Raw genomic sequence first — 14,740 nt, 5'->3', positions numbered from 1 at the left:
ACTGGGGAGAATGACCAATACCTCGCCCAGGCGGCCTCACCTGCTATGCTGAACAGGGGCCTTGCGAGGGGATGGTAAGATAGGAAGGGATAGACAAAGAAGAGGGAAGGAAGCGGCCGTGGCCTTAAGTTAGGTACCATCCCAGCATTCGCCTGTAGGGGAAGTGGGGAAACCACGGAAAACCACTTCCAGGATGACTGAGGTGGGAATCGAACCCACCTCTACACAGTTGACCTCACGAGGCTGAGTGGACACCGTTCCACCCCTCGTACCACTTTCCAAATTTCGTGGCAGAGCCAGAAATCGAACCCGGGCCTCCAGGGTTGGCAGCTAATCACATTAACCACTACAGCACAGAGGCGGAGGATAAGTACATCTACTGTAGCAGGTTCGATTCTGGCTCAGTCCGGTGGTATTTGAAGGTGCTCAAATACTTCAGCCTCGTGTCGGTACATTTACTGGCACGTAAAAGAACTCCTGTGGGACTAAATTCAGGCACCTCGGCGTCTTCAAAAACCGTAAAAGAATTTAGTGAGACCTAAATGAAATACATTATTATTATTAACATCTACTGTAGTAGTAGTAGTAGTAGTAGTAGTAGTAGTAGTAGTAGTAGTAGTAGTAGTAGTTGTATGAAAAATAACCTTACCTTCATAAATTCTTGGAACTGATCCAGATGTCTTGTACCTTCAGGGTCGACAATACTTGGGATAAAATCTAGAAGAAAGGGAAACACATCCGTGAATCGTAGGAAGACACCTGAACGGAACAGTTCTGTGAGGGTCTTGAGAAGGTTCTGAAGTACGGGATCATCTCGCTTGTAACGGGTTCCACCCATCATACTCCAGAGAACGTTGATGACGGAGGGATTGAACAGGCCGCTGACCTAGAAAGATGAAGGACTATTTTGAGTTATATCTTGTGTGACAAAATATAAAACTCTTATGACTATGTTTCATTGCAGACAAATGTCACAATTAGCCCATCTGTAAAAATATACCGTCCTTCAGCCTAATGTAGTAAGTGCTTCGTAGAAGTAGATTTTCAGTTCGAACTCCCGATGTGACGGCAACCTCTCTTATTTACTGTGCGTTACGGTGCAGTGACATTTTTATTTACCAATTGTCTTAAAATGTTCCACTCTCTTGTCCCGCACAAAGAATTATAACCCTCATAATGCTTTCCTTCACACTCGAGGCTCCAAGGGCTCTTAACTTGGGAGCGTGGGTTGGCAACCATGAGGCCCTCAGCTGAGTCCTAGAACTGCTTCCACGTATTTGTTCCCGGCTCATCACTTTCACCTATGCTATCTGACCTCACTTGGTCGACTCTTGTTCTTTTCCGACCCCGATGGTATTAGAGCACGCGAGGCCTAGGGACTCTTTCATTTTCACGCCCTTCGTGGCCCTTGTCTTTCTTTGGCCGCTACCTTCATATTTCGAAGTGTCGGGTGCCATTCATTTTTTCTCTCTGATTAGTGTTATATCGGGAGAGTCAGCCACGCCTGACGTTTCTGCTTTTAGGCATCCCAACGAACGTCAGTGAGGTGATGGTCGATTTTCCTTTGCCGGTTACCAAGCTACAGCACTTACTGCGTATTCACTGCACGACGTTTGCAAAAACATGTATGCGGCAGGTATGTAAACAATACATCAAACAGTCATACGGTTAAGTAAAATGTTTGTGCCAATTATAAGCTTTCGATTGGTTATGAAATTATGGCTAAAAGCGATGGCATACTGATAGAAAACGTATGTGAGTTTGTGAAGCGGGACGAAGTTTTACACCAAGTAAGCTTTCAAATACACAGCAGTCAACAGTCGCCGTGGTGTAATGGACTAACCCCAGACGTGTTGACGAATGTTGCGTTGGTAGGTGGGTTCAAACCCCACGAGCGATAAATAATTTCATTCACATTTTAAACTTTGAGGATCGCTATTTGCTTTACGTCGCACCGATACAGATAGGTCTTATGGCGACGATTGGACAAGAAATGCCTAGTAGTGGGAAGAAAGGGGCCGTGGCGTTAATTAAGGTACAGCCCCAGCATTTGCCTGGTGTGAAAATGGGAAACCACGGAAACCATTTTCAGTACTGCCAACAGTGCGGTTTGAACCCACTATATCCCGGACGCAAGCTCACAGCTGTGCGACGCTAACCTAACGGCCAACTCGCCAGGTACTGTGAGGATCAAATAAGAGGCCATTCGTGCTACATTCGACCAATAGACATGCATGTTGTATGTGTGGTGGCCTGACACTCGATGTAGCCTAGTAGTCCTGGTCATTTCTTCGCTATGTATTCAACAGATGAGTATGTTGACATGCTCCTCATCTACGGTGAAGCAAGACAGAACGCACAGGAAGCACAGCAACTGTACCAGGAAAGATTTCCACAGAAACAACTACCAAACGCAAATACGTTTAGGAGGGTGGAGTGACATTTGCGTATAACTTCGTCACTCTCCCGAACAAGTCCTGTGGGAGAGGCACCAGTTACGTCCGGCGAAATGCTGAAATGGTTTTGGACACTTTCCGGGAAAATCCTCACACGAGTACCCGAGCAGTAGCACAACAGCTCAACATCAGCCAGTCATCTGTTGTAAGGATATTGCATTCCAGTTTTTTTAGTCCGTATCACCTGAAACTACATCAAAAACTCCACGGACGAGATTTCGAAACGAGGCACGATTTCATAATAATGGCTATGTGAATCGTCATAATATGCACTACTGGCGTGTTGTAAATCTTCACTGAGCAAGGCAGGCAACATTTCAGGCACGATGGGGAGTAAATATCTGGTGTGGTATTCTGGGTGATCACCTAATTGGACCATCATTTGACAGGAGCCCGGTACCTACAGTTTCTTCAAGACCAACTACCATTGCTGCTAGAGGATGTACCCCTGGGTGAGAGTGTAACGATGTGGTATCAACACGACGGAGCTCCCCCTCACATGTCAGCAGATGTTCGCAACTACCTGAATGTTACACATCACGGTCGATGGATAAGAAGGGGAGGACCTGTCACCTGGCCTGCTGGATCGCCCGATTTGACGCAACTGGATTTCTTCCTATGGGGCTATTTGAAGGATGTAGAGTACGCTCAGCAGCCGGAAAATCCTGAAAGCCTTCGAAACCTTTTTACGGAAGCCTGTGAATCCGTAACACCCACAATGATACAAAGAACCCGAATGGCACTTAAACGGCGTGCTGAAACGTGAATTACTGCAGAAGACCATCTATTCGAACACTTATTGCGCTAACAGGTTGTTGCTCAGTCAAGCGGATTCAAAACCCCAACCATTCTATCCTCGTCCTGCCCTGCTTATAAAACATCCACATAAGTAGCCCTAATAGCCTAGAACAGTGCCAAAATAAATAAATAAATAAATAAATAAATAAATAAATAAATAAATAAATAAATAAATAAATAAAATAACCCACGACGTGAGGGCATTCGGAAACACTGACTCTGTGGGTGATTTTCGAACTACAAAATGCGAATAAAATGTATAGGTTCAAGTGGGATACGAACCCATCTTGACAAACGCAGCTGTACTAACAGCACCGCACTTAATCTATGACACCACGGCGACTCCAGCTACTAGGTTTCCAGAAAGCCTACTAGATGGATTACTATTTCCGCTGGCGTCTCCGAAGACCTTAAAAAGTAGTTAGTGGGACGTAAAACAAATAACATTATTATTATTGTACTATTTCCGCTTCACAAATTCACACACGTTTTCTATCGGTATGCCATCGCTTTTAGTGCTCTTTTCATGTCCTACTGAAAAACTCATAATTGGCACGTACTTTTTACATAACCGTATGACAGTTTGATGCATTGTGTAAATGTCTGTCGCATACGCTACATGTTTTGCAACGGTAATGGCGAAGTGAGTGATTAAAGGCTATTGTTGCTTGGCATTTGGCAAAGGAGAATAGACCATAATGACACCAGCGACGTTCAGCGGGATGGCTAACAGCATAAAACGTCCGGCGCGGCTGACACCCTGTATAGAGGATGGCTGCCTAGTTGTTCTTCCCATTAAAACAATCATCTCCACCACCACGTCCACCACTTTCATCCTTGACAGCATGAAAAGTGTGACCCTTTCACTTGCTGCCCTTGCCCTTTGCATAAAATCAACTCCATTAGAGTAAATCATATCACGTATGTAGCCTGGCAGAAATAAAATCTATTTCTTCGAACTTTCCCTTGAACTGGCAGCGTGTCCACCAAATTGTACTTTCATAACTGTCCTGCTCTATTAATAACAGCCAATAAGAACGTTTACTGATGTACTTTTATCGAAGTCGTAATGTCAACAAATTCCCCTCCCCTCGTGCACTAACCGAACTCGATAGCTGCAGTCGCTTAAGTGCGGCTAGTATCCAGTAGTCGGGAGATAGTAGGTTCGAATCCTACTGTCGGCAGCCTTGAAAATGGTTTTCCGTGGTTTCCCATTTTCACATCAGGCAAATGCTGGGGCTGTACCTTAATTAAGGCCACGGCCGCTTCCTTCCCACTCTTGGCCCTTTCCTGTCCCATCGTCGCCATAAGACATATCTGTGTCGGTGCGACGTAAAGCAACTAGCAAAAAAAAAAAAAAACTCGTTCACAATGGTTTAACCACCATCTAGTGAATCAAAGAAAGATTTGATTCTATCAGGACGTGTAACGTTGGTCTTTTAGTAAGAAAAACTAGAAAAACTGTTCAAAACACATTTTGTTATTTGCTTTACGTCGCACCGACACAGATAGGTCTTATGGCGACGATGAGATAGGTAAGGCCTTGGAGTTGGAAAGAAGGGTTCGTGGCCTTAATTAAGGAACAGCCCCAGCATTTGCCTGGTGTGAAAATGGGAAACCATGGACAACCATCCTCAGGGCTGTCGACAGTTGGGTTCGAACCCACTATCCCCCGGATGCAAGCTCACAGCTGCACGCTCCTAACCGCTTGGGTAACTCGCTCGGTCATAACACACGTAGAACACAATTAGTCTTATAGACATGATACTGTATAGGTTTTTGGGCGTATGTGTTGTCAAGTAAATAAGGTGAAATTCTTTACGTTTTGCAGAGAACTGTGCTCTGCGTCATCAGAAGAAAATCTCGACTGTCCACGACAAAAGGCTTCAATGTTGACCAAAGGTACATAACGGGAATTTATCTCAAACCTCACGATGATACTGATAACAACGGAAACCTATAATTTGAGTGAGTGTCAGACACAAAGCCAAATGGGGGCACGGTACCGTGATATTCAAGAAAACTTTCTCGTGGACAGTCGAGATTTTCTTCTAATGACGCAGAGCACAGTTCTCTGCGAAACCTTAAGAATTTTACCTTATTTTCTTGACACGGCATAAGCCCGAAAGCCTATACAGCATCATGTCTATAACTACGGGCCGTGAAAGCATCAATGGCAACAGTTAGTCTTATTTTCAACCTTCATCATGCGTATGTTCTTCTATGCCAGGAATAATAACGGAGTTACTAGATATTAATTTTTCCTGTAATTCCAAATATCTCCTTACAGTGAGTTCTATCTAAAGCATAAACATAACAATAGTTAAGGACACCACAATTTAAACTATTTATGTCCAAATTATTTTTAACGAGCAATTAAAACACATATATACAGTGCACCCTTCCTCGGCCATAAAATGCCTGGCTAACATCTCAAGGTTTTACGGTACTCGAGGAAATACCTGAATACACTCCTGTGTTAAAAAACGTAGAAGTTACGGAGCTGCTCTACTGGAATGAGAAATCAAAAATGTGGGTAAAATGTTATTTAACTATGGCAAAATTAAAAAAGAACGGTAAATGACAAAACTACAAAATTGAATATCAGGGTGCCGTGCCCCATTTGGCTTTGTGTCTGACACTCACTCAAATTTTGGGGTTCCGTTGTTATCAGTATCACCGTGAGGTTTGAGATAAATTCCTGTTATATACCTTTGGTCAACATTGACCTTTTGAAATTAATATTAACAGTGTAAAGAGAACTATGCTACACACATTTAAACATAATCCGTAACATACCATGATTCATTTAACACACATAGTAACATGAAGCTCATTTTTGAGAGAGATCCTAATATAAACATATTCCCTCAAAATAACACTTAATCTGCATGTGAACATAATCACTATAAATACGCAGCTGGATTTGAACCCACGATCAAAGCACACTGGGCTGAACCCATAAACAAACACAATGGGCTAAGCCCGCAACAATTACATGGCACATAGAAAAGAAGACAAATAGCATGCCACAAGGATCTGAAACAGAAGACATACACTACAACACAAATCAGCTCCTCTCCATAGAGTGAGGGGTATGGTCAAACTCGTGTTCCAACAGAACGCCGTCCATGATCCTGGACCTGAAATCCTACTTCATAAACGTGTGTCTATGAGCTTGGATGACATTATTAATTTATTCTCTTCCGTACAGCAAGAGCATCATCAGATAAAAACCGCGAAGAAATTAGACATTAAAATTCTTGGAAGTCCCTACTTTGTGGCTTTGACTTGTCCTTATTAAACTCGGACAATAACTCTCTACTGGCATTGGCGGGAGGTCTGTCTCTCATCAGACTTCTTGGCTTAAACATGTACTTGTTTTGTGGCGCGTTCGGCAGTACAAATCACTTTCTCATTCCGGTCCACAGACACCATACGACCAATAGAATTAATAAAAACCTTCAATATCTCAAGTGTTTCCCACATTTCCACATATGCCAAATCCCTTTACTTCCTCAGTACTCCTTCCCATTTATCTCGTACATGTTCCTCGGATTGTCCGCCTCTGTGGTGTAGTGGTTAGTGTGATTAGCTGCCACCCCCGGAGGTCCGGGTTCGATTCCCGGCTCTGCCATGAAATTTGAAAAGTGGTACGAGGGCTGGAACGGGGTCCACTCAGCCTCGGGAGTTCAACTGAGTAGAGGTGGGTTTGATTCCCACCTCAGCCATCCTCGAAATGGTTTTCCGTGGTTTCCCACTTCTCTTCCAGGCAAATGCCGGGATGGTACCTAACGTAAGGCCATGGCCGCTTTCTTGTCTATCCCTTCCAATCTTTCCATCCCACCGCAAGGCCCCTGTTCAGCATAGCAGTTGAGGACGCCTGGGCGAGGTACTGGTCATCCTCCCCAGTTGTATCCCCCGACCCAGAGTCTGAAGCTCCAGGACACTGTCCTTGAGGCGGTAGAGGTGGGATCCCTCGCTGAGTCCGAGGCAAAAACCGACCCTGGAGGGTAACCAGATTAAGAAAGAAAGAAAGAAAGAACATGTTCCTCGGATTACCAATCTCTGGTTGTGAGTCCTGAATTTCATCTGAAAGTCACACTGACTGATCAATAAAACAAATCGAAAGCACGATGTCCTCAAGGAAGAAAGAACTACAACCACTTAAGTTACGTAGAAGAAAAACCCAACCAGACTAGGTCTTGTCTAAAGCCAGGGGTTCAATGACCGGGTCAGAAGATAACCCTCTTCCCAAATACAATTATATTCCTTTACATACACCTGACATAATTTACATAATCATGAAGACTTCAGTCGGTGCTTGAATGGTGACTTTGCTATACCAATAACTTAGCGGTCGACAAAGATTAATGCCCGCGACTGCGATTTCCGACACCCTCGCACTCAAAGTAAATGCTCCGATGAATGGGACGGATCTCAAACATAACATACACAATTCTCTTCCTTCTGTTTGGGCTGGTAAAGCTATTCATGCCCTTAATGTTGGTGCTCCCTTGGGAGATAATTCATGACTGTCGCGGTGATTAAGGTCCGGACAGAGGTTTTTATAATTACTACTAGCAAATGTACCCGTGCTTCGCTACGGTATTCTACAATGTATACGGATATCGAAGTAAATTGCTGTACATGAAGTGAATAAGAATGTTTTAATTGCATGTCTCTTGGCGTTATCCGACAAAACGCATAGAGAGGTCCACAGACGTTGTTTCCAATGTAAAGTGCGAGTGCAGAGTTGTGATGACAACGACAGGTCCACTTGTCTACCGCAATTCACGGTGCGTAACGTCAGTCACATTTTGATGGGTAAATTTGTTTATAATCGGGGGCACCTATACCTAATGATAAAGAGAATCAGATAAAAGAGTTTTTAAAAAAAATACACGCTCCCTTGCCTTCTGCTAGTCAAATCAAGAAGGGAATTATACATTACAATGGTACAAAGTCGTTGGAGAATGACCCCATTCCTATTGCTAGTTAAAGTCGATGTGGGGAGTACTGATTACAGCAGCAGACTCCCTCCTGCTGACTCACTATTGATTTGTAAAGTATTAATTACAATGTAAGACACACCCCCTTCTAGATCGCTACAAATCGACTTAAATTAATAAATGTAGATCAACATGCGGAAGTATATACATGTTCACCTTCATTTACAGAATAACTGCTGCTAAACGGTGCATTCATATTGAAAAACGGATTGTATGAAAAGACGCCTCTGGCCTCATTTAGCGATCTAAATGGCTGGCTCTATGATATTTCCTCGTATCTCATCTATTTAAAGGCAAGATTATTTTAGAAACGTTGAATAGGATAAAATTTGTGTAAGGTTTTCACACAGTGAATTACTTTTCAGATACTTATGCGACAGCTCACATATGGTTACTGGGTGGGCCAATATTCGTGTAGAATTTGATGATCCCATCTTTCCTATAAGTGAATCAAACCATCAATTATACGTGAACAAAGTGCAAAATTTAGGTAAATTCAGAAATAGAGCCAAATTTAACATAAGGGATAGAGATACGACAGAAAGTCATAGGACCAAAGTTGTAGATCACTCCAAATTGAACAGAGATTCTGCCATCCGTTTTGTGATACGACTTACCGTTTAGCCACCAAATACCTAGAAAGGAAGGTCTGTACCGTCATTAAAAATGCCTCCATATTTCGATATTTTCCGGGAGTAAAAAATAAAATGTTTAAACATCTCGTAAATTTTCCGTCGGTTACAGGCTAAAAGCTATAATTTTGCCTAATTTCTATTTTCTAACTCGTCTGCGAGATTGTGCTGCCATTTTGATATGGGGGTGGGGGTTAAACATTAGGACTTTCAGAAAACTTTTAACCTCATGAAACCTATAGGTTATCGTTCTTAATAAATATCACCGACCGTATTCTTATGCAGATTTGAAACTCCCAGCGTGTCCCTCTCAGAGAATTTTGAGAATTTTAGATTTTTCTAGGGATCCTGAAGTCATCAGGTTGTCTGGTACCAAGTTATAAGTTTCTAGGATACCTAGAATGGTCTCATTCACGTCTGTTTTCATTTGTATGCCTTAATTTATATATATAGATTGCGCCAAACTGACTTCTATTTATTAATATGGATTATATTTCACCCGCTTCCGTAGTGGTTCTAGGGGCGTCTTACTCCCACAGTATGTTTTCCAGGTAATAAGTCATACTTGAAAGTCATACTGGAACATACACACGTCTATTATCTTGGGCATTTTTGGCAATTTATTTTTTCACCCTGTCTCACCCTCTATGCCAAAGGGAGCTGAAGTTGGACTTTAAAAATCCGGAATGTTACTATTCATCTCAGCGACCCGAAAAACTATGGATTAGGCAGTAGGGTATATTCGATTATTATTATTATTATTATATCTCACTCCCCCTCCACCCTAAAAGAGGGTTCAACTTTGAGTTTTAAAAAATCGGGGTGTTACTATTCATCTCAGCGACCCCGAAAACTATGGCTTCGACACTATTCGATTATTTTAAAATCTGAATCCCCCTCACCACCTACCAGAAAGTGGGATGAACTTGGACTTATAAAATATCCGGAGTCTCACCATTCATCTCAGTGACCCCGACAACTAGGGATTTTTCGTTTATTTTTATATATCACTCTCCCATTGCCACCCACCACTTTAAAAAATTCTGGAGTGCCATTATTCATTTCAGCGACCCCGAAAAGTATGGATTCGACACTGCTTTCGATTATTTTTATATCTCAGCCCCTTGCTCCCCTCGCCCCCCGCCTTGCCTCCCTGGCCCACCCTCACCGCCCCCCCCTTAAAGGTTCCTGGGGTGTCCTACCCCCACATGGTTTGTCTCCTGATACTAAAATTTCGAAGTGTACAATTCACCTCGACGAGCCCGAAAACTATATATTCGACACTATTTTCGAAAATTTCTATATATAACTCCCCCCCTCACCCCCGATCCCAAAGGGGGATGAACTTGGACTTATAATAACTGGTGTCTCACTATTCATCTCAGCGACCCCGACAACTATGGATTCGACAGTATTTTCGATAATTTTTATATATCATTCTCCCATCTTCCCACCACGATGGGGGCTGAAATTGGACTTTAAAAATTCCGGAGTGTCACTATTCATCTCAGCGACCCCAAAAAGTATGGATTCGACACTATATTAGATGATTTGTATATTTCAGCCTCCTCGCCCCTTCGCCCCCCGCCCCTAATTTTTTCTGGGGTGTATTACCCCACGTGGTTTGTCTCCTGATACTAAAATTCCGGAGTGTCACTATTCATCTCAGCGACCCCGAAGACTACGTATTCGACAGTGTTTTCTGTTATTTCTATATATCACTCCCCATCCCCCCCCCCCCAACGAAGAGGGCTGAACTTGGACATTAAAAATTCCGGAGAGTTGCTATTCATTTCAGCGAGCCCGAAAAGTATTGATTCGACAATAATGTCGATGATATTTATATCTCAACCCCTCGCTCCCCCCCCTCCGCCCCTAAGCGTTCCTGGGGTGTCCTACTCCCACGTGGTTTGTCTCCTGATACTAAAAATCCGAAATGTACAATTCACCTCGGCGACCCCGAAAACGATGTATTCGACACTATTTTCGATTAATTTTATATATCACTCCCCTCGCCCCCACCCCAAAGAGGGATTAACTTAGACTTATAAAATATACGGAGTCTCACTATTCACCTCAGCGACCCCGACAACTCTTTTCGATTATTTTTATATATCATACTCCCATGCCCCCTACCACGAAGGGGGCTGAACTTGGACTTTAAAAAATCCGCAATATGACTATTCATCTCAGCGACCACGAAAAGTATGGATTCAACACTAATTTTGATTATTTTTGTATCTCAGCCCCCTTGCCGCCCCTGCCCCTAAGGTTTCTTGGGGTGTATTATCCCCACGAGTTTTGTCTCCTGATACTAAAAATCCGCAGTGTCACTATTCATCTCAGCGACCCCGAAAACTGTGGATTCGACACTATTATTTTGTATATATTACTCCCCCCATAGCCCCCCACCCCGAAAGGGGCTGAACTTGGCCATTTAAAAATTCCGGAGTGTCACTATTCGTTTCAGCGAGCCCGAAAAGTATGGATTCGACACTACTTTCGATGATTTTAATATTTCACACCCCTCGCTCCCTCCCCCCCCCCCCCACCTAAGGTTTACTGGGCTGTCTTACCCCCAAGTGGTTTATCTCCTGATACTAAGAATCCGAAGTGTACAATTCACCTCGGCGACACCGAAAACTATGTATTCGACACTATTTTCGTTTAATTTTATATATCACGCCCCCGTTGCCCGCACCCCAAAGGGGGCTGAACTTGGACTTTAAAAAATCCGGAGTGTTACTATTCATCTCAACGACCCCAAAAACTATGTATTCGACACTATTTTCGTTTAATTTTATATATATCAGTCCCCCTCGCCCCCCACCCAAATGGGAGCAGAAATTTGACTTTCAAAAAATCGGGACTGTCACTATTCACCTCAGCGACCCTAAAAACTATGGATTCGACACTATTTTCAATTTTTTTTTACCTGAACTCCCTAACCCCCCACCCCTAAGGGGGCTAGAGGTGGCTTACACCCACAGTGCTCGTATCCAAATAGCAAATAATAAGTGTTCAAAATTTGATTGAAAAGCTCCAGTGGTTTAGGAGGAGATGTGTCATTTACATAAATACATCCATTTTTATATATAGTAATATAAGATTTATCTCAGTTTAATGAGTCCTCATCTACGATCACTAGTTAGACCTCTCCAGTTGGCACTTTCAAAAGTTCTATAGCGTTCATGCACATACATTCAGAAAAAGAGATGCAAAAAATGTATTATTTTATACCGTGGTGAATTGTCTTGCCAATAAGAACAGAACAAATAGCGCTCACAAAGCAAACAACTTGGACACTCCAAGTAAGACACGTCCTCCCGCACACAAGATACAATACAATCGTGGCTCTGGACAGGCACACTGTTCTTTTAAATGAAAGTCTCCAATATGGCGGCCCGACCCACATGAGGTGTACATTCATTAACTTCGCTTCCCTCTCAGAGGTCGTAAAATTCGGTGGTATCGCGCAGGTTATGCCTTATATTCAGTCATGAATTTTTATCCCAGCGTGCACGGAATACGATCTGGATTCGATGAGTTACTTGTCGGTCGCGCCTGGCAACCCTCGACAAACATTGGCTAGCTATTGTCTCAGCTTGACCTCTATTCGATCCAACAGATGTTACCGTCACCCGATCTTTATAAAAGTCCATAATTAAAGTGAATTTTGGTGGGTTTTTTCCTTTATTAATTATGTCTTCAATGGTTTGACCTATCCTTCTTCTTAATTTTCTCTAATCGGACAATTCTCCTAAATTTCAGGGAAGAATTACGGCTTGTCTTGTCACGCCTGTTATATGCCTCTCGGTTGGCAAAGGTAAATTTTTACGGTTCTCTTGCTTGCTTCCGTCGCCTAGTTCAGACTTTCAAATGTATCTTCCTTTATCGTTTATGGCTAGCTTCTCTGTCTCTCGTTCTAAGACGCGGATTTCTTCCTTTGTCTGCCTGTTCCTGAAAGCTGCGCCTGCCCATGCAGCTGGCTCAAGGTTCGATGCTTGGTGTACATAAAATGAATCCGATCCTTAACTCGGAGTTCTGGGGTCAAAACCGATAGGGAACATCATTAATGATGGCTGATTTTGTTGTTCTCGTGATTGCGTTTATACATGGCCATCGGCTTATATTGATCCGGGAGATAGTGAAAATGACCATGGAAATAAAAACGGTAAACCTGGAAGAGAAGTGGGAGAAGAGGAAGAGAGTCCCCCTTGACCACGATACTCGAAAATCACCGGGCCGGAAACAAACAAATGCCCTAAGACCCCTTAAACTTGCTGACAGTAACGTTGGAATGTCTGACTATTGTTAGTTGAGGCGGGCTCTGTCTCTCCTGTTGTTACTCAGCTCTGCTAGATGGCAACACTATAACAAAACTAACATGTCAACGGCGGGTACACAGAAATAAACATGACTTACCTGGAGAGTTTTGTTTTCTAGTTCCTTTTCTAGTTCTTGAATTTCCTCAATAACAAGTCGTTCCATACTGGTTTTTCCAAAACCAAACTCCTTCAGATGACGCAGTGTGAATCGTCGTTGCTCCACCCAATCAGGGCCATCGTTAAACATGATGCCTATTGAAAATTAGAAAAATGTTTAAAAATGAATGGGTACCATAATTTAAATGGTATATTTCACATGTATCTAATTGTGCATTCAAGGATTATTAATGAATGGGTCATATTTTACCTAAACGCTTATTGAAGTTGCGTTCTCGAAGTAATAGACTATCTGGACGTCCTTGGAACTCTTCTCTCCTGAGGACTTCCAGTACAGTGGAGGGATCGGCAACTGAAATAGCTTTGTCTGGGGTGAATAGACCTACCACTGGACCATACTTCTTTCGCAGGGTGTCCATCGACAGGTAGAAATGTTTCCTGGGTATGAATGGGATAGATCCAATAATGGGAAGGTATGGAGGACCTGAAATATAAAGCACGTTAGCTGCATACAATATTTTTCTTTTTCTTACCTAGAATCTGTTGATAATGGCAGTGATATACTGTCCAGAATTGTAGATCATTTTCACAAAAGGGGAAAAGTCCTCTTAGTTTTAATGACTGTGTTGATACGGTGAAATTACTTCATGGAGGTCACTGTAAGATATGTATCAATATAAGGAACTTTATTTGTGTAATCTTTGTGTAATCACATTAACGAGGTTTTAAATAAAGGTTACAGATCGCTTCATGAGGTTATGATGGTACTTACGGGTTGTAGTAAGGATGTGAAGATGAGGGCGTATGTCACAAATAAGACCCCAGTTTAAATATGTTTCCAGTGTACGGGACCCACACCAGGATTAATTGATACAAGAAATTTAAAAGATCCGACTGAAAGCAGTTCGATTTGTGATAAATTTTGCCAAATTCGGGCTGGGAAGATTTTGGAGTAGGGAGAAGTGCTGATCGACGGTGCGGTATGTTCCAAGAGACTTCAAGAGATGGCGTAGAACGACATTCATAGACGAATAAAACTGGCTGGATGTTTTAAAGATAAGAATGATCGTAAGAAGAACATTTAGAATTGAAGAGCACAAATTTGGGGACATTTTCTTTTATAGAAAGAGAGGGATTGAAGTAAATTAACAAGGGAAATGACCGATATATTTCGAAGGTCTTTGAAATAACTTAAGGAAGGACATGTAAGCAACCGATAGGGAACTTGCAGCCTGACAGCCCTAAATGTAGTTCAGTGATGATCGATTTCCTCCAGAGAACTACTAACACGACGGTCCGTATCCTCTCCTCTTGATGAGCATTCAAACAACCATGGTATACAACTTGAGGAAATGCGTTGAAAGTAGTTACATCATACAGAATGCGTATTAAAATGG

At 42.6% G+C, this 14,740-nt stretch overlaps 1 protein-coding gene across 1 annotated transcript in view; it reads right to left on the bottom strand.

Annotated features, from left to right (window-relative positions):
• Nucleotides 1-14,740, bottom strand: part of LOC136863580 (methyl farnesoate epoxidase) — a 63,863-nt gene that overhangs the window by 20,199 nt on the left and 28,924 nt on the right. Inside the window, exons 3-5 of the mRNA XM_067139963.2 lie at nucleotides 13,594-13,827; nucleotides 13,324-13,478; nucleotides 650-886 (exon numbers count right to left, since the gene is read on the bottom strand). Coding sequence (XP_066996064.2) covers nucleotides 650-886; nucleotides 13,324-13,478; nucleotides 13,594-13,827 — 626 coding nt within the window. The remainder of the gene's footprint in view (nucleotides 1-649; nucleotides 887-13,323; nucleotides 13,479-13,593; nucleotides 13,828-14,740) is intronic.

The sequence above is a fragment of the Anabrus simplex genome, chromosome 1, assembly GCF_040414725.1.
Source record: "Anabrus simplex isolate iqAnaSimp1 chromosome 1, ASM4041472v1, whole genome shotgun sequence".
Classification (NCBI taxonomy): Eukaryota; Metazoa; Arthropoda; class Insecta; order Orthoptera; family Tettigoniidae; genus Anabrus; species Anabrus simplex.
Note: the sequence above shows the minus strand (reverse complement) of the source record. Positions and strands in the feature narration are given on the sequence as shown.